A 23,545-nucleotide genomic window follows, 5' to 3' on the forward strand; every position below is an offset into this window, starting at 1 on the left:
TTGTTGAATGAATGTGGTAGCATGTGAGTGACTTAAAATTCTTTATTGGGTCTAACTTCTAATAGAACTGGGTGCAAGATTGTGTAGCATTCCTCTTAGAACAAAAAGTCCTGAACAAAGAGAAGATGATTTATAAAATACTGGTAGATCAGATAGGCACCATGCCCAGTTCTACTCAGTGTTGCAAATTTCACATCTGTAGCTCTGTGGCTCTTAGTCTGTCCCTTGTCCTAATCCTTTGTCCCAAACTCTAGAGGGACCACGTGGAATCTTTGCTTGGATTCTAAGTGTCACAGGGCTACAATGTTGCAACACGGGCTCTCCTTGCAAACAAATGTAGTCACAGCTTTCTTCAGTGTAGGAGCCGTAGTGTCCAGGGTACCTAGCGTGGTTGCATTCGTTTCCTAATACTTATAAATGATCCCAAATGTAGAGTGACGCTATGTTGCCTAGGGGGCCTGTCCACCTCCGGTTCTCCACGTTCTCAAACCCGAAGAGGCTGACATAACGACGGGTTGGTTCTCTGTGGCTGCATATATATGCTTAATCAGCAGCAGCAGCAGCAGGATGAGTGGACAAGTCCAAGACATACCTAAGCACGTATTACCTCCCGACCGTCACTGTCCAGGACATAGGTTCCCTAACACAGGACAAACATACAAACAACCCTAAACCATATTTATCAACGACCCCCTTTCCGTGCTAGTGGTGCAAAGACTGGGGTGGTTAAAGCAGGCTGGTTGTTTTTAACAAGTTTCAGCCCACTGCAAGGCTATCTTCCGAAATGTGCTCAGCCCACGTGGGTCGCGCAGGCGCTAATTACTAAGAGGCTGAGAAACAAGGAGCGCAGGAGATCGGCCGCCCAGCGGGGAATAAACTGGCACCTCTAGAAATAAAGCCCCGCAGCCAATGCGGCGCCTCGGCACGCGGGATTGGCGGCCTCGGCCGTGACGTGGCCTGGGCGGGCCGAGTCGGTTTGCGACGGTGGCAGCGGGTCCCGACCGGGGAGCGGCCCGGGCAGCGGCCCGGGGACCCGGCGCGCACTGCCCGGCCGGCGCGCCCGCTCTCTGCCAGCCCGGAAAGTCTTTCGCTCCGCGACGCCCCCGGAGTCTCTGCTCCGCCTCCCGGCGTCGGCGTGGACCGGGACCCGTGCTCCCTGGTGCGACCAGGACTCCCCAGCGAGCGGGCGGCTGGGGACGCCGAGGTTTGGCCTGCGGGCGCGGGGCGCTTCCGGGAGGGTGGTCGGCCCGTGCCGGGCCGAGGCGGGATCCCCTCCTCCTGCCCCGACAGCTCCAGGGGAGTTGCGGGAGGCGCGCCGGCCCTCGCGTACAGGCAACACCTGAGCGGGGATCCGAGTCGCTCGGCGCCGCCGCGACCTGATCCCAGAGCGCTGTGGGAGGGGCGCGCGGAGCGCTCGGCTCTGCTCCGGCGGCTTCACTTCTTGCCGCTGGCCACTGGGGCGAGAGGGGTGGAGCGGTGCAGAGGGCTGGTAATGCCTTCTTCCAGGAAAACTTCGCCCCCCTCCCCGCCCCGATAGTGAAGGGATCACCAGAACATTTAGAAAGCACGAGAAATGACCGTGTCACAGAGAGGAGTGGCGAGGGCGGGGAAGCGGGGAGATCCGGGGAAGCCGATTTGCTCCGTGAGCTGCAGCGCGAGCCCTGCGGCCCGGGCGCTGAGATTTGGGGAAGCGGGAGCCGCCGGGCGGGGCGGCCACGCTGTATCTGTTTCTGTTCACTTCCTGCGGCAGCTGTTCAAGATGAGGGGAGCGGGGCTCGGGCGGAGCGGCCTCGTCCCGTGGGTCTGAGCGTCCACCCCCGCCGCCGGGACTCTGGCCCCCTTGGGCTTCGGCTATGAGCGCTCGGTGACCGGCGGCGCCGCGAGTCGTAGACCCGGGACTTCAGGAGGCAATGCTGGCTCGGCTTTGAGTGGCTTCGGGACAGTGAAGAAACCCTAAAATGGAGGACTTTTCCACCAGGACCTACGGCACCAGTGGGCTCGACAACAGACCTCTGTTCGGAGAGACGTCGGCCAAGGTGAGTGCGGCCCGGGACTCGGGGCCTGGGTGCTTGTGTCTGTGTGTCTGTCCGCACCCTCCCCTTCCCCGCTCCCTCCCGACCCGGAGCCCTGCTGGGTCCTTCTGCGGCCCCTGAAGGCCCTTGGAGCAAGAAAGTGCCTTCAACCCCGCTTCATTCCTCTCAAGGTACTTGCGCTGCCCCTCGGCTTCCTCTTTGGGACCGGGCTGGCCAAGAGCCTTGAAGGCTGGTAGTGGAGAAAAGTTCAGAAAGTTCTGGGCTGCGGGGGGTCCGAAACGGGAGTGCGAAAGCCCTCTTCCCCAAGGCCAGGTGGTCATGGTGTTTGCACATCCGCTGGTCCAGCTGGAGTGCTGACCTTCAAGAGGCTTCAGGTGTGCACCTGAGGCTTCCGTAAGAGCCCAAGAGAGGTGCTTCTGTTTCGTGTTTATCTAGAGCCCTTAAGAGTTTACTGCTGAGGCAGCCGAGCAGAGGAAAAGAGGAGAGGCGTGAAATGAGGGTTTCTTTGATGGGACTCCATTCCAGGAAGTGATCAAAGTGTCTCAGGCCCAAACAAGCTAGTAGTACATTATTTTAGGCTTTTAAAAAGTATAATGTCTTCTTACAAGCTTATTCATGTGATGTCCTGGGCCAGTAATTGAAGAGAGCTCTTTTCCTGTCCCCAGCATTAACTTTCTGAGTCGTTTGGGCAAGATTAGCCTGTTTTGTTTGTTTTTTTTTTTTTACCTAGAAAGTGGCATTGGTGATCTTTGACCCTTGACAAAGTACTTTCAGCCTCTCAGAAAGTAGGGCACATATGGAGTCCAGAGCTTCTTGGGTTTCTCAGCTTAGTCAGGGACCTCTTTAGCAGAAAGGATAGGGAACTTGTACACCCGACAGCCTGGGGCATGACCCTGAATTTGGAAGCTGCCAGCCTGCCAGGAGAATACTACTTTATTTCTTTTTTTTAACTCCATGTGGATTTTGCTTTCTCTTCTCAAAGGGACTTTATAAGAAAATGTTTTAAGCTTTATGTCTAAGAAGTTGCTCCTTGTTTATCCTGTGACTTTGCATATTCCCAGCCCACAGACACCTGCTTTTGAGAAGCACGGCTCTGGTCCAGTAGATATTCCTGTTTCTGCTAACATTTTTTATTTACTTACTTTTTAGAATTTATTTTATTTTATTTATTTTTGGCTGCGCTGGGTCTTCGTTGCTGCGCGTGGGCTTTCTCTAGTTGCGACGAGCGGGGGCATTGTGGTTCCCCGGGCTTCATTGTGGTGCCCGGGCTTCTCCTTGCGGTGGCTTCTCTTGTTGCAGAGCTTGGGCTCTAGGCACGCAGACTTCAGTAGTTGCAGCACGCGGGCTCAGTGGTTGTGGCTCGCGGGCTCTAGAGCGCAGGCTCAGTAGTTGTGGCTCACGGGCTCCGTTGCTCCGCGACATGTGGGATCTTCCTGGAACAGGGATCGAACCCATGTCCCCTGCATTGGCAGGCAGATTCTTAACCACTGCAGCACCAGAGAAGTCCCTGACATTTTATTATTTTTTAAAAATTTAATTTAAGTTTTTTTGGCCGCACGGCTTGTGGGATCTTAGTTCCCCACCAGGGATTGAACCCGGTCCCTCAGCAGTGAAAGTGCCAAGTCCTAATCACTGGACCTCCAGGGAGTTCCCGTCAGCTAACATTATTGAGCATTATGTGATAGGCCCTGGGGCGTCTGAGGAACCCAGGTAGATGGGGGAAATATGTGAACAAACGTGATGCAGTTGGATCTGTGCTATGAGAGGGGGTAGAGGGGGCATGTTGGGGTACCAGGGAGAAAGTGGTCACTTTGGGAAGCTTGGGGAAGATCTTAGAGGATGGATTCTACATTCAGAGTGTCTGGTAGCCTTCGGCTTTCAGATATGGATGCCCCTAAATTGGGGTTTGATTAGGAGAGGATTTGGGGCCTGGAGAATGGAGGCAGCTAGCTGCTTGAAGGGGTCGGACCCAGGGCATCTGGCTGCCCAACTGTCCTGAGAGCCAAGAAGTTCAGTGTCTCCTCTACATACCTTGGTGCACAGGTTGGGGTTCTGGGTGATGCAGACCTCTGACCTCCTTTGATCCCTGAATACTGAGGTAGATGACTCCATAAGGGACTTGTTGATTTATAGAGACACTTAGAAATATTGATGTTTCTGACTCACTTGGGCCTAAATAGTCAATGACTGTAAGTTTCCCTGTTGCCTATGATCTATTTGAAACCCATCCAAGAAATTGACTATTCCAAATGTATCTCTGTTTATTGCAGATTTATTTAATCCAAGAGCATACACCTCTAGCATTACTTAGGCAATTTTAGGCGTCATAACAGTAGAATCAGCTACTCAGAGGGAAAAAAAATAAGAATAATATATATTTCCAGATCTCTCAGAATTGCTTCCTTGAGTTTCCTCTGTGGGGCTGACAGAATGATTGGACATACAGAAATTGTACAGAATGGAGAAAGCAGAGAGACTTCTGGTCTGAGGATAGGAAGAAGCATCATGGTTTGTATAAATTGAGATGCTGTATCCGAGGAAGGAGAGGCGTCTGTCTTTATTTTTTGTTTTAATTTATTTTAATTAATTTATTTTTGGCCGTGTTGGGTCTTCATTGTTGTGCACGGGCGTTCTCTAGTTGCGGCGAGTGGGGCTACTCTTTGTTGCGGTGCGCGGGCTTCTCACTGCGGTGGCTACTCTTGTTGGGGATCACGGGCTCTAGGCACGCGGGCTTCAGTAGTTGTGGCTCATGGGCTCTAGAGCGCAGGCTCAGTAGTTGTGGCGCACGGGCTTAGTTGCTCCACGGCATGTGGTGTCTTCCCGGACCAGGGCTTGAACCCGTGTCCCCTGCATTGCCAGGCGGATTCTTAACCACTGTGCCACCAGGGAAGCCCGAGGCATCTGTCTTCAATGACAGCAAATGATTTTGAGGACCTGAGTGGGCAGCGCACAGGGATGGGACCTCAATAGTGAAAGGATAGGACACGTTACAGTGGAGCCATTCCACTGGAGGGCAGTCACTGCCAGAGCAGGGAGGCTTTCCCGGGACCCTGGGAAACCCTTCACTGGCCCCTGCATGTGTGTGCTCCCAACGTGCTTTCGCCTCTGAGGAAGAGAATCCAGAAAGGGAAAGCCCACTTCCTGTCCTATTCTGACAGGTCTTCTGAGCTTTTAGTAATCTTATTTGCCTTTTAACAACTGACCAGAGATAGCCTGTTAATTTTAAGCCTAGAAAGGACGAGAGGTTTAGGGCCAGCCTCTCCCTCTATGGCCAAGATGACTGAAGTGCACGGAGCAGAGTCTGGAGGGAAGTTGTGTTTCCTCAGTGCCGGGCAGCGTGCTCTGCATTCAGCGTTCCCTTGTTTGATCACCCAGTTCTTCTGTGAGGTGGGTGTTGTTACTGCTGTTTCACAAGCAGGGGAGCTGCACTACAAAGCAGGCTACGTGTTGAGTCACACAACTGGTTCTCCTCTGGTGATGTTTCACGAGTTGACTAGGATAGTAAATGGTGAGGTGACTTACACTCTCTGGGTCACATTGTCCAGAAGGCCCTGTGGACGTTCACATACTTGGCCCTTCCACAGGAAGGAGGTGAAGTGGTTTGCCCAAAGTCATGGAGTGAGTGAAAGATACCAGCATCTGCTATAGAGATACACAACCCAGTGGGCCTGGAGCAGCACCCTCGTGGGCAGTCCCTGAAGGATACCAAACTCCAGATTTATTCAGTCTTTAGCGTGATGTTTAGGAATAACTTTACAGATACAGCCTTGGAGCGAAAGGTAAAGCAAAACAGTTTTCTGTTGTTACGTAAACATCTAAGGGATAATAGACCAGGAGAGGAAGGATAGTCGTTCCTTGATACCTTTGGAATCACATATTGCTAGGTGGGCTGTCACATCAAGCCTGGTCAGAATGTCCAGATGCTTTCTTCGTCTGTTTTTATTCCATCCCCAGTTCTGGGATGTAACACATCTCTTTCAGGGGGAAAACAAATGTGGCACAAATGCCACGATAATACAGTGTATCTGAGGTTTCTGAGCATGTGCTGTTGCTCAGCACTTTCTGAAGGAGCGTGACCCAGTAGAAATATAAGATGAGCCATGTATGTGATTTTCAATGTCCTAGTAGCCATATATTTACAAAGTATAAAGAGATGCAGTTAATTTTAATAATATGCTTAATTCCATACATCTAAAATACTATCATTTCAATATGTACTCAATATGAAAAGTGGAGATAACTTTCCATCCTTTTTTTCGCACTAAGCCTTTGAAATGCAGCGTGTATTTTCACTTACAGCCCATCTCAGTTTGGACTGGCTACTTCAGGTGCTCAGTGACCACATACAGCTGGTACTCCCGTGTTGGGTAGTGCAGTTCTAAAGCAAGTGAATTACCAGTCACGGTGGTTGTATAGTCACGATCGTGAAACATTTTTCTTTGTTGCGGGACTTCTCAGAACCTTTAAAATGTGCTAATGTTCACTGAGACCGTGGCTGGAGAGGGAGGGCGAGTACTACTTCCTGTGCTGTTTCGGTGGCTGGCCTTTTGTCACTGGCACAGTCAGTGCCTTACTCCGTTCTTACCTTGCACCCCCCTCAGCCTCAGCAGGCCTGAGCTGAGTGTCCACAGAACCCGCTTCGGGAAATGTCACTCTAGGAACCTATCCCCTGCTCCTCCCTTCCTAGTATGAACTCTAACCTGGAGGTATTCCCCCCTCTCTTGTCCACGCCTGCCTTTAAAATTTCCTTTGGGCCATCTTTCTGTCTGGGTAATGGAAAGGCTTTAAGTTATCCTCAGGGCTTGTGAGTCGATCTTGATTTCTTGATTCTCTGGCTGGCTGCGGAATCATCCAAAATCAGTTTCAGCCAGTGGATTGGTGAACCTAGCGGGGAGAGGCAGGATGGTTCTCTGTGGGGAAGAGGGCAAACCGGTATCCAACAGGTACTGCGAATGGGCGAGGGGGGAGTACTTCATTCCTTGGAATGTAGTGTAAGCCGGTTCCTGGACCAGCCTCTTCTATTGATTTTCACTAATAATAAGTGATTCATCCTCTGAGAAGGGTGGTGACCGTTCTTGCCCCTTTATTTCTACTTGGTTGTGATGTAAGAAAAGTGAGTGACATTGGAGAAAGGCGCATACACTGGAGTCAGATAACAGAGGGGGACCTTCCGTGTAGGGAGCAAGTTAGTGGGTCCCGAGGCTCAGATGTTTGGTTCCAAAGGCAAAAGTTCCATGTTCTAAAGCACTTTCCTGATCCTTTCCTCCTCTCCCTGCAAAAAAAAAGCAAATAAACAAAAACAGTGAAAATCAAGGTCTTTTGATGACGTGTAGTCGAATTCAGACCATTCAGAATTGGAGCATTTGGCTTCTGCAAGTAGTAGTGTAAGATGAGAATGCTACTTCTTGCCCTTTTCCGTTTGGAGGTGAGGGTTGTTGCTTCATTAAGAACAAAGCTGTGGTTAGGATTGTTGTGTCTGCCTGCCGCCCCTCCGCCTGCCCAGGGCCCCAAAGGCTGTCCTCCGAGGGGTGCGGGCTTCCAGCCTCTTGACACAGCTTCTGGGTGATTCTCTGAGCACAACACCTGTCTCCCTCAAAGCAGAGCTAGTCGCCCAGGGGATCAGATCTGTTGTCCCCTTGCCTGTCATCCAGGCGGCCAAACCACTTTTAGTTGCCATTTCTCGTGCTGGAGAAACGGTGCAGGCTGATAGACGCCAGGACTTTCTTCTTTCCTGCTCTAATAAGTCTTTTCCTCCCCCACCCCTAGACCAGAGGACTGGGGATCTCAGGGGGTTGCACTCAGGCATTCGTATTTTGAGAAGGCTCTTCAGAGGATGCTGGCGAATAGGGAGGCTGACATCCCTGGTCTTCACCGTTGCTCTGTGGATGCCCAGTCCAGACTGGCACCTCTCCATGGATCCCTTGCCTTGAGCTGCCTCCCTGCTCTTGGCAAATGCTCTTCTTGCCGTAGCACCCTCTCTTCCCCACATATCGGAATCCTGCCCAGTCTAATTTCCCACCTTCAAACCTCCCTCACGACCCAGTCTGCATCCGTGCTTCCCTCCTACGACCCTGGTGGTCAGAGACGTCTCCTGGTATTTACTCCTTGTGCTGTGAGGGATTTGTATAGATCTTGCCTCCCCGGCCAGAGTCTAAGCTCCTTGAGGGTAGGAGCCAGTTGCCTTATTTCTCCAGCGTTTCTAGCACTCGGCATAGTGCCTTACCTAGTTCTGGATTTTATATATATTAAGTTTTTTTTTAAATTGAAGTATACTTGATGTGCAATATTTTGTAGGTTACAGGTGTACAGTAAAGAGATTTACAATTTTTAAAGGTTACAGTCCATTTATAGTTATTACAAAATATTTGCTATATTCCGCATGTTGTACAATATATCTTTGTAGCTTATTTTATACCTAAAAGTTTGTGCCTCTTCATCCCCTGCCCTTATCTTGCCCCTCCCCGCTTCCCTCTCCCCACTGGTAACCACTAGTTTGTTCTCTGTGAGTCTGCTTCTTTTTTGTTATATTCTTAGTTATATTAAATTTTAAGTGAAGTGAGCATCTAGCATCACTAAAAAGTAACCTGCTTTTTTGGGACATTCTAAACCATCAGTAGAAGGCGGGGGCTCGTGTTCAAAAACCTGGAGCGCTGGGTACCAAAACAGGAAGGGGTGCTTCACGCTCTCGTGCAGTTAAGGGCGTCACTCTCTCCTCTCCTGGCTGAGCTTCAGCAAAGAGGCCGTAAACATAACACAGTACTGTATAAAAAACTTAAACTGAGCCCTGGCCTCGCAGAAGCTGGTGGTCTGCTGAGTTTTTCCCTCCGTAGACAAGGTTTCTGCAGCTCTGTGGTAATAGACTGGGTCTACTAAATTGAGCCATTTCTTTTTCTTGGGGTCAGTCCATAGTTCATGTGTAGGTATAATGACCATATTTTCTGCACTGCCATAAGGACAACGTGGGTTGACAAAGTTGAGTGTCCCTATGGGGATGATGGAATGTGGCCCCTAGAAATGGGGGCCAGGGTCTGGGAGAGGGTCTGGGTCCCACTCATCTCCGAGGACCTAATCTTGTTGGTAAGATGCCCCAATAGATGAGGTAGAAATAATACTAACGTGAGCAGCCGTTTACTAACTCCGCTAAATGGCAGTCTGTTCTAGGGCTTTACGTGTATTATCTCCGATTCCTAACAGCAACCCTGCGTGTTCGACCGTTGTACAAATATGGATTTATTTGTACAAATATGGAAACTTCGGCTTCAGAGTTAAGTGACTTCCCCAAGGCCACAAGCAGGCATGTGGTGGGAGAATAGATGTAAATCAGGTCTGCCAGGCTCCTGACGTCCTAGCCCTTGCTCTGGACCTCCCAGTTCTGAAGGTCGGAGCACATAAAGATCCGGCACTTCCTGTGCTACCGACTCTAGGGATCATTTTGGTCCTTAAACATGTGGAGTAGGTTTATTTTGTATTTTTACTGTGATCTCATTTCCCTAAGTGATGCTTCAATGAAAATAATCTATTTCAAGTATGCCTAACTGTGAATAATATATTTCAAGTGTTCTCCTCCTGTGGGGAGGAGAATCTGGCAGGATGGGTATGACAGAAATATTCACAACTGCAAGATGCTTCAGAACGTGAATCTGTGAAATAAGGGAAATGTTTCAAAGTGTCCATACATGTACCTTCTCTGGAGGGACCCGAGGGAGAGGTCGGTGTTCAGAGCTACAGGCAGCTGTGGAGGCCCTGGTGCATTTGAGAGCTCAGAGCATGAGAGTGGGCGAGTATGGGTGTGTGTGAGTCTCATAAGCTTTTCTCACGTGCCGCTACTCCCAGGGTTCTCTGCGAAGCCTCAGGACAGCAGCCCCGTGACCCGGGCTCGCCATTCGCAGAGTCAGCTGTCTCCTTGCTTCACCCTGGGGACACTGTCTCCAGGGCTGCCTCCGGCCACGGTGTTGGGGAGAAGCTCCTGCCTGTTGAGGGCCACGCAGCTCTGGGGGAACTGAGGAGACCCCCTGGCAAGGCCTGAGGTTTCTTGCTTCCGAGGGGCCCAAACCTCCTCCCATGTGTCACGTCCTCTCACTGTGTCCGTCCCAAGACAGCTGTCCCTTAGGCTGCTGACTGGGCCATTTCCAGAGCTTTCCTGACAAGACGTTTTCCCCTGGGACTTGGAAGAAGAAAAGGAAAATCACTTTTTTTTTTTTTTTTTTTTTTTTTAAATAAATTTCTTTCTTTCTCTTTCGGCTGCATTGGGTCTCCGTTGCTGCGCGCGGGCTTTCTCTAGTTGCAGCAGGCGGGGGCTACTCTTCATTGCGGTGCATGGGCTTCTCACTGTGGTGGCTTCTCTTGTTGCGGAGCACGGGCTCTAGGCGCGCGGGCTTCAGTAGTTGTGGCATGTGGGCTCAGTAGTTGTGGCTTGCGGGCTCAGTAGTTGTGGCTCACGGGCCTAGTTGCTTCGCGGCATGTGGGATCTTCCCGGAGCAGGGCTCGAACCCGTGTCCCCTGCATTGGCAGGTGGATACTTAACCATTGCGCCACCAGGGAAGTCCCCTCCTTGTATGTTTACTACATGCTGATTGGATTGCCTTTCTTCTCTTTCCCTCACAAGAGAAGATAATCACTGTCTTCAGGGACCTGAAGATCTTGTGCACAAGGAAGATGAACATGGGGTCGAGCCCTTTAATGAAAGGAGGAGCAAAGTGCCAGGGAGCGTGGAGGAAGGGGATAATTCTACTGGGGACATCAGGTCAGACTGCTTTTGATTTTTAGACCCAGAATCAGGAGTAAGATTTGACAGGAGGAGGTGACCGGGAATCCCAAGCAGGAGGTCCAACTGTGTTGAAGAGGTGGGAGCAGGAAAGTGCCGGGAATGGGGAGGGAACTGTGAGTGTTCCATTGCAAGCAGACTCTAGAACTTGGGAGGGATGGTCAGAGGAAAGCCTGGGCCGGGGGAGGAGCCTTGAGTGCTGTGCTAAGTATAGTTGTCTTCTGGAGACTGTCGGTTGTTGAGTGTGCATGTGTGCTTTGATTCAATGCTTAATTGTGTGTGTACTGCATCCTGGGACATGTGCCGTATGCTGGAGAGGGCATCTTTTCTCATGGAGCATATATGTACTACAAGGAGGATAGAAAGGCACTACACAAATCCTTGCTCTTCCCTTTCTTTTCCTTACTAGCTTCAGTCATCCTAGCCTACTTTGTCTTCCAGTTTCCGAGCTCACTCCTGCCTCAGGGCCTTTGCACTTGCTGCACTGCCTTGTTTGCAGTACACTTCTCCTAGATCCTTGCATGTCTCGTTCCTTTTTCTTTAAAAGGTCCCCGCTCAAACAGGAGGATTCCTTGACCTTCTTTTTAAAAATAGCCCCCAGCTCCACTCTGGTCACTCTTCATTTACCCTGTTTTATTTCGTTCCTAACTTCCTTACACTAAGCATGTAAAAAGGGTGGAGAATAGATGCCAAACATCAAGGTGGGAAGCAGGATGGAGGGAAGGCTGTTCTGATGTTGGAGGGGTTGAGATTTGGGGGCCAGAGATGGACTCCATGAGGGAGAGATTCAGCATAGATATGAGGACAGAGATAACTAATAAGGCCAGGGAATGGGTGCAGGATTGGCAGAGGAACAGGCTGCCCTCCGGTCCTCTTCAGGCTGGAAGGAGTGGAAATGGGGGGCGGGGGGAGTTCTTCTTTTTCTCAGCATCTTTTTTTTTTTTTTTTTTTTTTGTAAAGATGTCTGCTGACGGACAGGCTTCAAGAGTGAGACTGGGAACCTGAGTGGAGGTGGAGCTTCAAACCACTTCCTGGAGAGCAACTGCGAAAGTCAAATCAAAATAAAAGGCCATGAAAATACAGTGAAAGCCCAGCTGAATACATGAATTTGTAGTAACACAGTTAGTTTGTTTTTTCAGCTAATATTTGAATATCTTATATATGCTGGGAATATCTAGAGGGTTGGCAGAAGGAAATGTCTGGTGTCTCCCCACCCACTGGTACAGTGGCACCTTTGTAGATTCAGAAGTCTCTCCACTCTGGGTAGTGGCAGCTCCCACAGCCACATGGCTTGGCTTTGTCTGAGTGAGACAGAGGTGCTCCTGCCTCTGGGTGGGCACAGGCCTTGTGGGGTACACAGCTTGGAGAGTGCAGCATTGGGCTGGGTTGCAGTCATGGGCAGTGGCCCAGAACCCAGCAGTGAACAAGGAGGACATGGCCCTCAGCCTCCCAGGCCTTACAGTGTGGAGGAGGAGACAGACAAGTAAACTGGCAGTTAACAGGTAGGATAGTTGAAAGGCTTCACAGCAAGACTTAGCACCAGAGCCTGGAAGTGGCTGAGGGTTTGGGAGTGACTCGGGATTGGGTTTTCAAAGCATCAAGAGCAGATGAACACATCCACCAGAGAGGCTCTGGGCGTTGCTGAAACTGCCGACTCCATGGTCAGGTTAGGTCTTTGGTGTGACAGATTGGGAATGATGTAGTCAGTGGATGCCGAGGAAGACCAGGCTCAGGGGCAGTGGAGGAGACGGTTGGAGGAGAGGGATTTGGCCAAACGGGTGCTGAAATAATTGAGCTTGCTGAGAAGAGGAAGGGAAGAAGCATGAGACTGCCAGGGACATACATCTTAAAAATAGAGGATGTTTTTGTCTGTCTGGACTGCTGTAACAGAATACCACACAGACTGAGTGACTTACAAACAACAAACATTTCTTTCTTTCAGTTCTAGAAGTCCCAAGTCAGAATGCCAGCATGGTTGGATGAGGGCCTTCTTCTGGGTTGTAGACTTCTGTTTGTGTCCTCACCTGGTGGAAGGGGTAGGGAGCTCTCTGGATCCTCTTTTATAAGGGCACTAATCCCACTTGTGAGGGCTCCACCCTCATGACCTACATACCTCCCAAAGGCCCCACCTCCTACTGTTGTCAACATTAGCCATTAGGATTTCAACTAGCAGTTTTGGAGGGATACAAACTTTCAGACCATAGCAGAGGATATTATTGAAACTGCCATCTCATTCTGGCCTGGGGAGCAGGAAATGCCTTGCCCACCCCCCCCCCACCCCGACTCCTTCCTGGCCCAGTGACCCTGGGATGAGTATGTGGGTGGCACAGGCTCTGTTGGGGAGAAAGTTGAGAGGCAGAGGCAGCAGGGGAAGTCCAGGGCACGGGAGAACTCTTGTGTGTGGACCAGGAAGTACTTTGCTCAGATGGAACGGGTTTCAGGGGGTGGTGGGGTGGCTGACAGAGAACTCGAAGGTGCGGAGGGTGAAGATTGACCCGGAGTGCACTTGGGGAGGGATGGGGTCTGTAGGGCTGCCTGTGATGTTGTCTGAGGACTTTGATGGAGTCGCAGAGGAAGGTGGAAGTAACACAAAACCGGAATTCTCAGTCTTCCCCCACCCCCCCTCCTCCCTCCAGGGCGTGTAAGGGAATTTTCTCGTGGTGTTGTCCATGCAGGGTTTTCCTTTCCCGCAAGGAGCTTTCTGTTTTGCATAGCTTCTCCCTGGGAGTGCTGAGCAGCCCTGCGGAAGGACCGGCTCCTGGGCGGGAGTTGCTGTCGTGCCTCTGAAACTAGTGCTTGCTGCTGTGGCAATGAGTGGCTGGGCTTCTGTCCTCAGGTTCGGGAAACCCCGACCTGGAGGTGCCCATGGTTTACTCCTGGTATTACCATGGGGCCATTGGCCCGGGAAGCACCGTGAGGGCTCGGCCTCTTGGGCTGCAGGGCCAGGCTGTGGCTTCTGCGGTGGTGTTGCGTGTCTGTCCTGGACCAGTGAGGCCAAGCTGTCTTCTGACCAGAAGCTGAGATTTCTGACAAGTCAGGCCCCGGATGAGTGGTGAGTAGCCTCTCCTGGTAAGAGGCGCTCTAAGGAAAATGCCGTCGGTCACTTCCATTTATGGTTCTGTTACTTAAGCATCATTCTCAGAGCACCGGCCGGCAGCATGCCAGCCTCCCGGCTGCCTTCCCCCACGGTTAATTAACTTCCAGTCCTAATGGAGGAGACAGCCAGTGACTCCGTAAGTGTAAAGTCTGGGCCACGTGACCCGGGAGCCCTGAGGCAGGGGCATCTCCCGTCCTGAGGAGTGCCCAAGGAAGCTGTCCAGAAAGGGTTTACAGTGGAGGCGATGTCTGGGCTGCGCTCTGAAGGATGAGCAGTTAAATTGGGTGTGTGGCATTTCAGCCATCCCACTTCTCAGCCCGCGTCTCACTCTTTTGGGGACATTATGCCTTCAGCTATTTTTACGTGTCAATATAAGAAGCAATTATGTATGAAGTAGCTGCACTTTCTGCCTCCCAGAATTTGCCTAGACCCGTGCAACAAACTCTTCTTAGATCCAGGAGAAGTTTGCCTGTTCTAATGATGCAGTGCGCTTACTGTCATTAGTGAGAGCTTTGAAACCCATTGTACTTCCTTCTTGGCTGCCAGGAATCTTAGTACTAACATTTGAACTTAGAAAAGTTTTCTTTACTCAGACTTTTCCTTGTAAATCCTTTTACTCCTTCTTTCTAGTCCCCAGATCCCTTTAGGAATTTTGCCATGCTCTTTTTTTTTTTTTTTTTTTTTTTTTTTTTTGCGGTACGCGGGCCTCTCACTGTTGTGGCCTCTCCCGTTGTGGAGCACAGGCTCCGGACGCGCAGGCTCAGCGGCCATGGCTCACGGGCCCAGCCGCTCCACGGCATGTGGGATCTTCCCGGACCGGGGCACGAACCCACGTCCCCTGCATCGGCAGGCGGACTGTCAACCACTGCGCCACCAGGGAAGCCCTGCCATGCTCTTTTTACTGTTGCTTGAGTGGGTTAGGGTTTTGCTGTGAAAGCCCAAGCTTTAGGTCCGTTTTGGAAGCAGGTGAAACAAATGACTGTGGAAATGGAAGCGTGCTTTTACCTGTTAGTGTTCCAGGCTGTCCAGAGCCGGGGTTTTTCCTGGTTGCTGAGGACAGATGCCAGCTTTGGGGTATTTGGGATGTTCCCAGAACCACCATTAACCACCGGAGCATTTGAAATGAATTTGGAGATTTGTTTTGTATCAGGGTGCTGGTTAATGGCTGACCAAGCAATCTCGGGGGGCTCCTGTGCCTTTTGATTGCTGGGGAATAGGTCTGCTCTGGCCCAGGTGCCGCCTGAAGCTGATGATCCAGAGCCATAAATTGTTAAAACTGGACAGGACCAGATATCAGCCCAGTCCTCTCATGTGATAGATCCAGATGGGTTAAGGGATCCTTTTGAAGTCACCTAGCTAGTCAGTGAGATGAGAACCTTGGTCTCCTAACTCTCATTTCCGGGCCCATATGTATTAGTCTAAGGATTCTTAGACCTTTTGAACTGCTCACTTTTGCAAAGAGCATTGAATAGGAGACTTTAGCCATTATCTGGCTGTATGACCTTGGGCAAATTGGTCTGACTGAACCCAGTTACTCATTGGTAAATGGAGATAACGTATTCCTTACTGCTTCACAGAGTTAACCTTCTCTCATCCCAGGTACAGACACATTGTAGGCACAACCATCGTTTTCTCCTTCCCCATTTCAAAGGAAGACAAAGACGCGCCTCTTGGGCTCAGGCTGCTCTCTCCACCTGTGCATCGCATCCCAGCCCTTTCCCTCGCAGCTTCTTTTTTTGTAACATCCTTCGTGCCCGCTTTCGCTCTGCGTTGTGTGAACTTCTGGAGGGTAGAGATGGTTTTATTTGCGGTTGTATTTGCATCTGGGATATAGTAGATAATTTTTTTTCAGCTTTACTGAGATAATTGAGATAATGTTTAACTGAATAAATAAATGCCTTAAGAGGTAATGTATGCTGAGTCCCTCTCGAAGCTATATATGTTTGTGTATGTATGTTCAAGTGCTCACATACATAAATCCATGTACGTGAGGTAAGACTGTTTCTCAGCCTGTTGCTGAGTCGATGTCTGTGGGAAGACAGCGAATTCCCTGTCCTGTCATCTCTGCGGATGAAGATTAAGGCTGGGGCTTCCTTGGTGGCGCAGTGGTTGAGAGTCCGCCTGCCGATGCGGGGGACACAGGTTCGTGCCCCAGTCCGGGAAGATCCCACATGCTGCGGAGCGGCTGGGCCCGTGAGCCATGGCCGCTGAGCCTGCACGTCCGGAGCCTGTGCTCCGCAACGGGAGAGGCCACAACAGTGAGAGGCCCGCGTACCGCAAAAACAAAAAACAAAAAAACATTAAGGCTGATTCTGGTCCTGCTGGACTTCCTTAGGGAGTGAGAATAAGCAGTACAAAGTGTAAAGCTCTGGTAGGGAGAATGGTTTTGTTAGATGGAAATAGGGCAATAATAAAACGGGAGGAGACAGCTAGTTTTTGTGAGACATAGAGTAACTGAGTTAATAGAAACTAGCTTCTGATATGGAGATAACTCTGATTCTGACTTGGACCATATTAGCTCTAACACTGCCCTTTGAAATGCTAATCAACGGGCGATTTAATTATTCTCTATTATTCTACCTTTGGAGACTGGAAGCAGGGGGAGCTGCTAAAGCCCTGAAGAAACAGTTCTGGGCCTGGAGAGGGGTCTCCACTTTGTGATTTGAACTTAGCAGTATTCAAAATGGTTTAGCTTCGACTCTAAACTTTAGAGCAGTGCTTCACAAATTTAAATGTGCACACAGATCATGTGAGGCTCTTGTTAAAATGTAGATTCTGATTCAGTAGATCTGGGGCAAGGCCCAAGGTTCTGCATTTTTTACAGGCTCTCATGTGGTGCCGGTGCTGCTGGGCCACAGACCACTCTGCGTAGCAAGCGTTTAGAAGGAAGTAGGAGGCCTTCCAGAGTTAACTCTGCTATTTCTTTGGTCTGGATTCCTGGTTACTTCAACAGCAGAAGGCCTAAAGCCAAGGCCTTGGCTTGGAGAAAGGAGACCCTGTGAGAAACAGTTCTGCCGTCTTCTAAATAGTTTGTCCCATCTTGGGAGTCCCAGAGAGACTGTATCTTAACAGTAGAATACCTGATATTCATGAAGATGATTTGGGATTCTAGACAGTGGACTGTCTAGAAGGCAAGCAGCAAAGTATTCATTAAAGATTAGATGTATTTTCATAAATGATTGAAACCAGTTAGCCTTCCATGGATAAGTTCAACAGTCTAAAACAACCACTTACAAGGAAGTCTTCATTCCTGAAAGATAAACACTTTACTGTAGTACTTTGCTAATGGGGTGCTCTTTGCAACGTGATCTCTTTGTCTAGACCAGCAGTTAGCATGCTAGGCTGCTGTTTCCCTGAGAAGTATACGTGGAATCTGCTGTTGCATTGAATCCTGTTTCCATCACTTATTGGTACTGAGATTTGGGGCAAGCTATTTCCTGGAGCCTGTGTGGCCACCTGTAAAATAGTATCATTTCACCCCAGGATTTTTTAGAAGGTATACAAAAGCTTTTGGCGTAGGCACCATCTGTTCACCATTATACCCCTCTCCCCTCCCCATTTCGATCCTGGTTGGCAAACTTGCTGTACCATTTGGAGAATAGTGATTCATGTTGGCTCCCTCTCACCTGAACCTCTTCACTGGCCTCTTTCTATTGGTAAGAGCTCTTGTGAGGTATGCGCACACCTTTACAGACTGTTGCCAATACCTGGAGCTCATAAGGAGATGGGAGCAAATACTCTTGACTTCTTAGAATAGACCAGAAGAGTTGAGTTGAAGCTTTTTCACAAGGCAGAAACAATGGGTTTCTCATAAATGGGTTGTCCGTTAACACATTTTATGTTAAATACACATGTCTTGTGTGGGAATAAGTTAACAGTGATCAGTGATTTGTCCCTGGGTCTCTTGGCTAACACATGGTCCTAGTTTCAGACTCTTGTGTCTGCTGTGTTGTCTTATCTAGCTGACGTGGTGATAAGACCTCAAGTTTAGTAAGGGTGTGGCTGGAGTAGTTCAGCTTCCTTTGTGCTGTGTAACATTTGAATTGCAGTGGCCTTGGTCTGGAGTGTGGTTTATCCCTGGTGAGGTCAGGGACACCAGATACACGTGGCTTTGCTTCACTCTTCCCTCCCAGCTTTGCCTGCCTGGCTCTTCTTTGGATTCTTACCTTTAGAAGCAGAGAACTTGGGAATGCAGGTTCCTGTGCCCTTCCCGTCTCTGAGCTTTTGTTTTCTGGCTGCTCATATTCTGTATCCTGCTGTTCTTTGCTCAGACGTTGCCAAAACAGTCTTTAAGACTGATTCTTGAAAGACTTCAGCTTTGACTTTTCAGAACTAAGATTACCTGATATTCTCATTGGCCATAAGGTAGTGTTTCCTCATCAGGTGTTAAACCCTTACCACCTTATTCTGTAAGCTCTGTAAATAAGTTCTATCAACCTAATACACATTATACATTATTAGTATATACTACTACTATTTTTATATTACTAATACTTTAACTTTTCAGTTCCTGTAACTGAAACCATCTAGCCAGTGACCCTGATTTAGATATCCTATTTCAGAGTTGCTTCTAACTTGCTGTATGATTTTAGGCAAATAATTTAACAACACTCACTGGACCTAAATTTACCTTAACCTGTAAAATCAGGATTGGATCAGATCAGTTTTTCAAACCATTCTTTGGAGTTGGTTGGGGTAGGGATGGGAGTAACAAGAAATCTCGAAGGGTAGAACCCCAGGCTCCTCATTCAGATGATTCTACGTTGCGTTTACTTTTAGATTACATTAAGCAAGGGCACTTAAGCTGTATCACAAATAGGTCCAAGCTCACGATGGCACTTGACGTCATCTAAGCCTGGTTTCTTACTGTTTTCACCAAGGCTCTCGGCTGGCCATCCCGTGCTCCTGTCCCTTTGCTTCTGCTAGTACTGTTCCAGCAGCTTGTGGATTATCTGTAAGCCTCCCTTCCCCATCCAGGCCTTCCCAGTCTTCAAAAGGCCCTAATGTAAAAATGTCCTGTCCCTTCAAGAAACCTTCTCCAGGGACTTCCCTAGTGGTCCATGGTTAAGACTCCGCGCTCCCAGTGTAGGGAGCCCCAGGTTCGATCTCCGGTCAGGGAACTAGTCCCACATGCTGCAACAAAGAGAGCCCACGTGCCGCAACGAAGATCATGTATGCCACAACTAAGAGACCTGGTGCAGCCAAATAAAAACCAGACTTCTCCAGTTAGTTGTCCATCTTCCCCAAATACGTTCTCTACTCCGGTGGCTCAGTACACTCTGCCCTTCTGGCCGTTGTTTGTGTGAAGCTCAGAGGGGCAGGATCCTGGTTCCTCCATTCTAAAACACCATAATGCCTTGCACTGTATCTTTCTAAAGTGCCACGGGTTTATCATATGGCTCAAAAACTCTTTTCTCTTTCAGGATCGAATCATCAATTTAGTTGTTGGCAGCTTAACATCCTTGTTGATTCTAGTAAGTATCTTTGTGTCTCACCCAGGCTCTTAGCCAAAGTTTTGAAAACCTTAATATTGTGGTTCAATCAACTCTCCAAAAAAAAAAAAAAAAAAATTAGAAGGGGCCAGTACATGAGCAAGTGGAATATTCCAATCATAGTTAAAGTAATGCTTTCAATTTTGTTGACACTTAAACAAAACTGCACTTGGTAAGTGGAGTAGCTAATTGATTTCCACTCTCACCCCCTGGTTGAAGGTGAAATAGCACAAATCAAATAACTTGGTTTTCTGGGTTTGCCTAGTAAATCTGTACTATGTCAGTGGCTGCCAGTAACTCTCTTCTGTACATAACCCAACTTCCCCATTTCTGCTCAGGCCTTTACTTTTATTTGGTTCTTAAAGCATGTTCATTATCCTTTGGTTTCAAAAGATTTTAATTTTTCATCCTGTGTACTACAGCTTGGTGCTATCACAATAAAATAAAACAAAGCTACATTTCCCGGTCTGAGAATGACATTTCTTTGGCACATTTTCATTAAATATAAGTTTTAGTGAAGTTTGTCTCCATGACTTCTTAATAAAAAGAATGGGTAAAATGTTATATCTAAGGTAGAAACAGAACTATAGGATATTAGAAACCTATTTTTTAGAATTCTTCATGTTAAGCAAAAACAGTTTTGGTTATATTTTTTTGCTGGAGTATTCAAAATAACAAAAAGTTTAGAACTTTTCAGTATAGTCGTTAATCCTGGGGATGAGGTTTAAATGCTATCTAATCTTTGATAAAGAGGTTATTTTGAGGTTGGCTAGTTTTACTGTTCTGTGGTGGTTTGTCTCCTCTCATAAAGGAGGAAAAGGTTAGGAAGGTTAAGTAGAAGTACTAAAAGAAATAACACAATTGAAGGTATTTTAATATTTTATTAAATATTAACATTCCAGAAGGCAAACGTGGTGGTAGATATCATTTTACAATGTGAAGCATTTTATACTATTACATTGCCTAAATGCCAGTCTAACCAAGTCTGGGAATTACTCCTGAGGCCTGACATAATTTCTCTTCATACAGGTAACGCTGATCAGTGCTTTTGTTTTCCCTCAACTACCTCCAAAACCGCTGAATATATTTTTTGCTGTCTGCATCTCTTTGAGTAGTATTACTGCCTGCATACTTGTGAGTACTATTTAGAATTTAAATTCAGTATCCTTGAGGGCTGAAGGTGCCTAGGGCAGAACTCCCAGCTCTGGTAGACAATCTGTATAAAAGGGTGTCTCTAATTATATGCCACCCCTCTCCCCCAAAGCATGTCACAATTCTCAATGTTAAATTGCAGGGTTTTTTTTGAATCTGAGTTTATTTATCTCCTAAATCCCAGAGTTGTAACCTTGTAACCCTAAAAGGAAACTCCGCTCCCTTGATAGCAAAAAAACAAAAAAAAGACTTAGGTCGCCAAAGATTTGATGTGATGTATTTAATTCATCTTCCTTCAAGAACTACATACAAAGCCCAACAGGCTTTGGGAAATGCCATTACTCCTCTGTTTCTAATAATTACAAAACTAGTTTGTTTTAATCTTTGAGCTTTATCTCCCCAAATGAAAGTAATTAACACCAAAATCTCTGGAAACCTAAGGCTACAGTTGTACCTTTGTCACAAGAATGTTCAATTTTACTACAAAGAAGCCGTTCTTTTAGGTAAAGAAATAAAGATGGTGGTGGACTCCCAGTTGGGTATTTGCCAAGTGTTCGGTCATTTCATTAGCTGGCTGTTGTTTTCATTTCCCTTGAGGAGAGGCAGAATTAAAGCAGTAAACTCTTAAAGATAATTGTTCTGACTCACATAAGGTTTAAATCATAATAATGGGCTTATCTGAGTTAAAGTTAAACCAGAGGACATTTCCCAGATTCAAACTCACTGATTCTGCTATATTCCTGAGGAAAGAATTGGCCCATCCCACTTTGAGAGCCTTGGGAAAATGCTCTCCTCTCACTCCCAGCCGAAAGCCAGAAGTGACTGACATTGATCTAGTTGAAACCAAATATATGCACGTGTAAAGCCCTAGTTTTGTTGGCAGTTTGAATAAGTTAAAAAGTTGTCCTCCCTTCCAGTACCTAAAAGAGCTGTACGTTTTACTCAAATATATTTAAAATATCTGTTCTTGGATGACCTGCCAAATGACTGTGGACTCTTGGTTTAAACATTGAACAAGGTTAACTGAGAATGCAAGAATAAAGTATGGTCTTGGATATGGAAACTCAGTTGGTACCACTTGAATTATAAAGAATAAGAATAAAATTCTGGCTGCATTAGTCTCAAAATTCAGGGGGAAAAAGTATATATGGATAAAATTGGTCACAGTGGAAAAGAATTAGTTGTATTTTAAATTTTTAATATTCAGCCCAGTGCTATTACTTAAACTTTTATTTCTTCTTCTTTTAGATCTACTGGTATCGACAAGGAGACTTAGAACCGAAATTTAGAAACCTAATTTACTATATCTTATTTTCTATCATCATGTTATGTATATGTGCGAATTTGTACTTCCATGATGTGGGAAAGTGAGTCTGCCAAGGAGAAATACTTACCAGGTCTCTTCAAAGCTATATATTTGGACTTGAATAAGAACTGGATAAGGTATGCTGAACAATCTCCTGCATAAGTCTGATACATGATTTTCATGTTAATTGTAAATCTAAATTCCCTCTTGCAGGGGAGACATATCCTAGATCCTTTGCTTTTTCTTTAAGGAGCTGATGTTGCACTTAAACATTCCCCCTTAAAGCTCAAACAGCACAAGTCATTTTCACTTTTGAAATTAAAATTTTTTATAATGTAATTGCATGGTGAAAGGCTATGCAACAAACAATCTTGCATTTTAAGACAAATACTCTTTTATTTCTGTTAAACTGAATATACAATTATTGTTCCCTAGGCAACCAACTTTTGCTTATAACTACAATTTCACGTTAACAAAAAACACAAGACGGTGAAAAGACAACTTTGATTGTGTAAATCTAATTACAATAATAAATAAAATAATTTATACAAGTTTTTTTTTTGACTTTTCTATAGGGGTCATATTCATTAAAGCCCTAGAGGCTAATTTTGGCTTAACCTTCTCTGGTATAGGAATGACTCTTGATTTGTTTCCTTTCATTACAGAAGCAAATTTTGTTTTTTTAAATTGCCTGAGAGGGAGAAGTTATATCAAACCCCCATCAGTTAATGCACTAAGTGAACGGCAAACTCTGATCCTCTCCTCAACTATTTCCTGGGTAACTTACATAGCAAGACATGTAATAAAAGGTCATGGCATAGGATAGGCAACTTTACTTCCCTTTCCCATTTAGTTTTACTTCAAAGTGCTAACTCTGTAAACTGATGACAGTGGGTTCTGAGGGGGTGAAAACTAGCTTCTCATGAATTTTGTCTTCCTATTCTCATCCATATTAAAACAAAGAAGCCTGTAGTGAATTTTCTTAATCTCTTAATGCTTTCCTCTTCGCCCAGCCTAAATCAGCTCCCACTGCCAGCAATGGGTAAACCAAAAGTAACCACCACACCCCAAGTCTCAAACTACTTAGAAGATAAGCTTTGTGGAGAAGGTCACTGGTAAGCTCTAGACCATGGTGATGTAGCTTCTCTGAAATATAAACAGGCCTATTTGAGACTGGATAGAGTGCCATGTCTGATCTTTAGAGATGAATATTACTGCTTTTAAAACAGTAGTTAAGCTTTGGTGATTTTAAACTTCTCTCAGCTAAAGTGAATGAAATTCCCCGCTGACAAGTAACACTGATCACTAGGATCTCTACAGTTAAGAGAGACCCCAGTGCTCCACTCAGCTACACTGTCATAAGACTAGACCTCAGATGATATATTTAAAGGAGGTAAAAAGTCATAGCAGCAACACTGTATGTGGCTTGAGCACTGTAGCTATTTAAAAGCCAGAGGAATGGTAAATTAAGCCTCTTGGGGGTTGCTCCTATTTCTTTGGAGATGTTGTAATTAACAGTGTGGCTTCTTTGCCTGAACTACCTGTTTCTAAGAATTACCTAATGACAGTTTACCAAATCCTCAACATCTTTTGAGTCTTCTGAAACAGGACTGCTCAGAGATGATCCAATGATGTTTGATTCTTCTCGATGATGCTGGAATATGGGATCTGTAATGAGATAAGTTTCAAGTTAATCTTAAA

General features: G+C 47.1%; 2 protein-coding genes across 6 annotated transcripts in view; one reads left to right on the forward strand and one right to left on the reverse strand.

The window, feature by feature from the left end:
• The first annotated feature begins 957 nt into the window (after window positions 1-957).
• On the forward strand, window positions 958-22,395 carry TMEM243 (transmembrane protein 243). Of its 2 annotated transcripts, XM_012535346.3 has the most exons (5): window positions 958-1,204; window positions 1,751-2,036; window positions 19,318-19,368; window positions 20,416-20,520; window positions 21,787-22,395. In XM_012535346.3, exons 2-5 carry the CDS (start codon window positions 1,959-1,961, stop codon window positions 21,907-21,909), a joined length of 357 nt encoding a protein of 118 aa, XP_012390800.1. In that variant the 5' UTR covers window positions 958-1,204; window positions 1,751-1,958; the 3' UTR covers window positions 21,910-22,395. The 2 variants fall into 2 exon arrangements, with proteins under 2 accessions (XP_012390800.1, XP_004263472.1); XM_004263424.4 differs by lacking the exon at window positions 958-1,204 and having other exon boundaries at window positions 1,223-2,036.
• DMTF1 (cyclin D binding myb like transcription factor 1) overlaps window positions 22,216-23,545 on the reverse strand; it is a 44,024-nt gene continuing 42,694 nt past the window's right edge. For all 4 annotated transcript variants that reach the window (XM_004263421.4, XM_033440099.2, XM_004263422.3 and 1 more), the window contains one exon: window positions 22,216-23,512. In XM_004263421.4, coding sequence (XP_004263469.1) covers window positions 23,403-23,512 — 110 coding nt within the window. In that variant the 3' untranslated portion in view covers window positions 22,216-23,402. The remainder of the gene's footprint in view (window positions 23,513-23,545) is intronic.

The sequence above is a fragment of the Orcinus orca genome, chromosome 9 (assembly GCF_937001465.1).
Source record: "Orcinus orca chromosome 9, mOrcOrc1.1, whole genome shotgun sequence".
In the NCBI taxonomy this organism is placed as follows: domain Eukaryota; kingdom Metazoa; phylum Chordata; class Mammalia; order Artiodactyla; family Delphinidae; genus Orcinus; species Orcinus orca.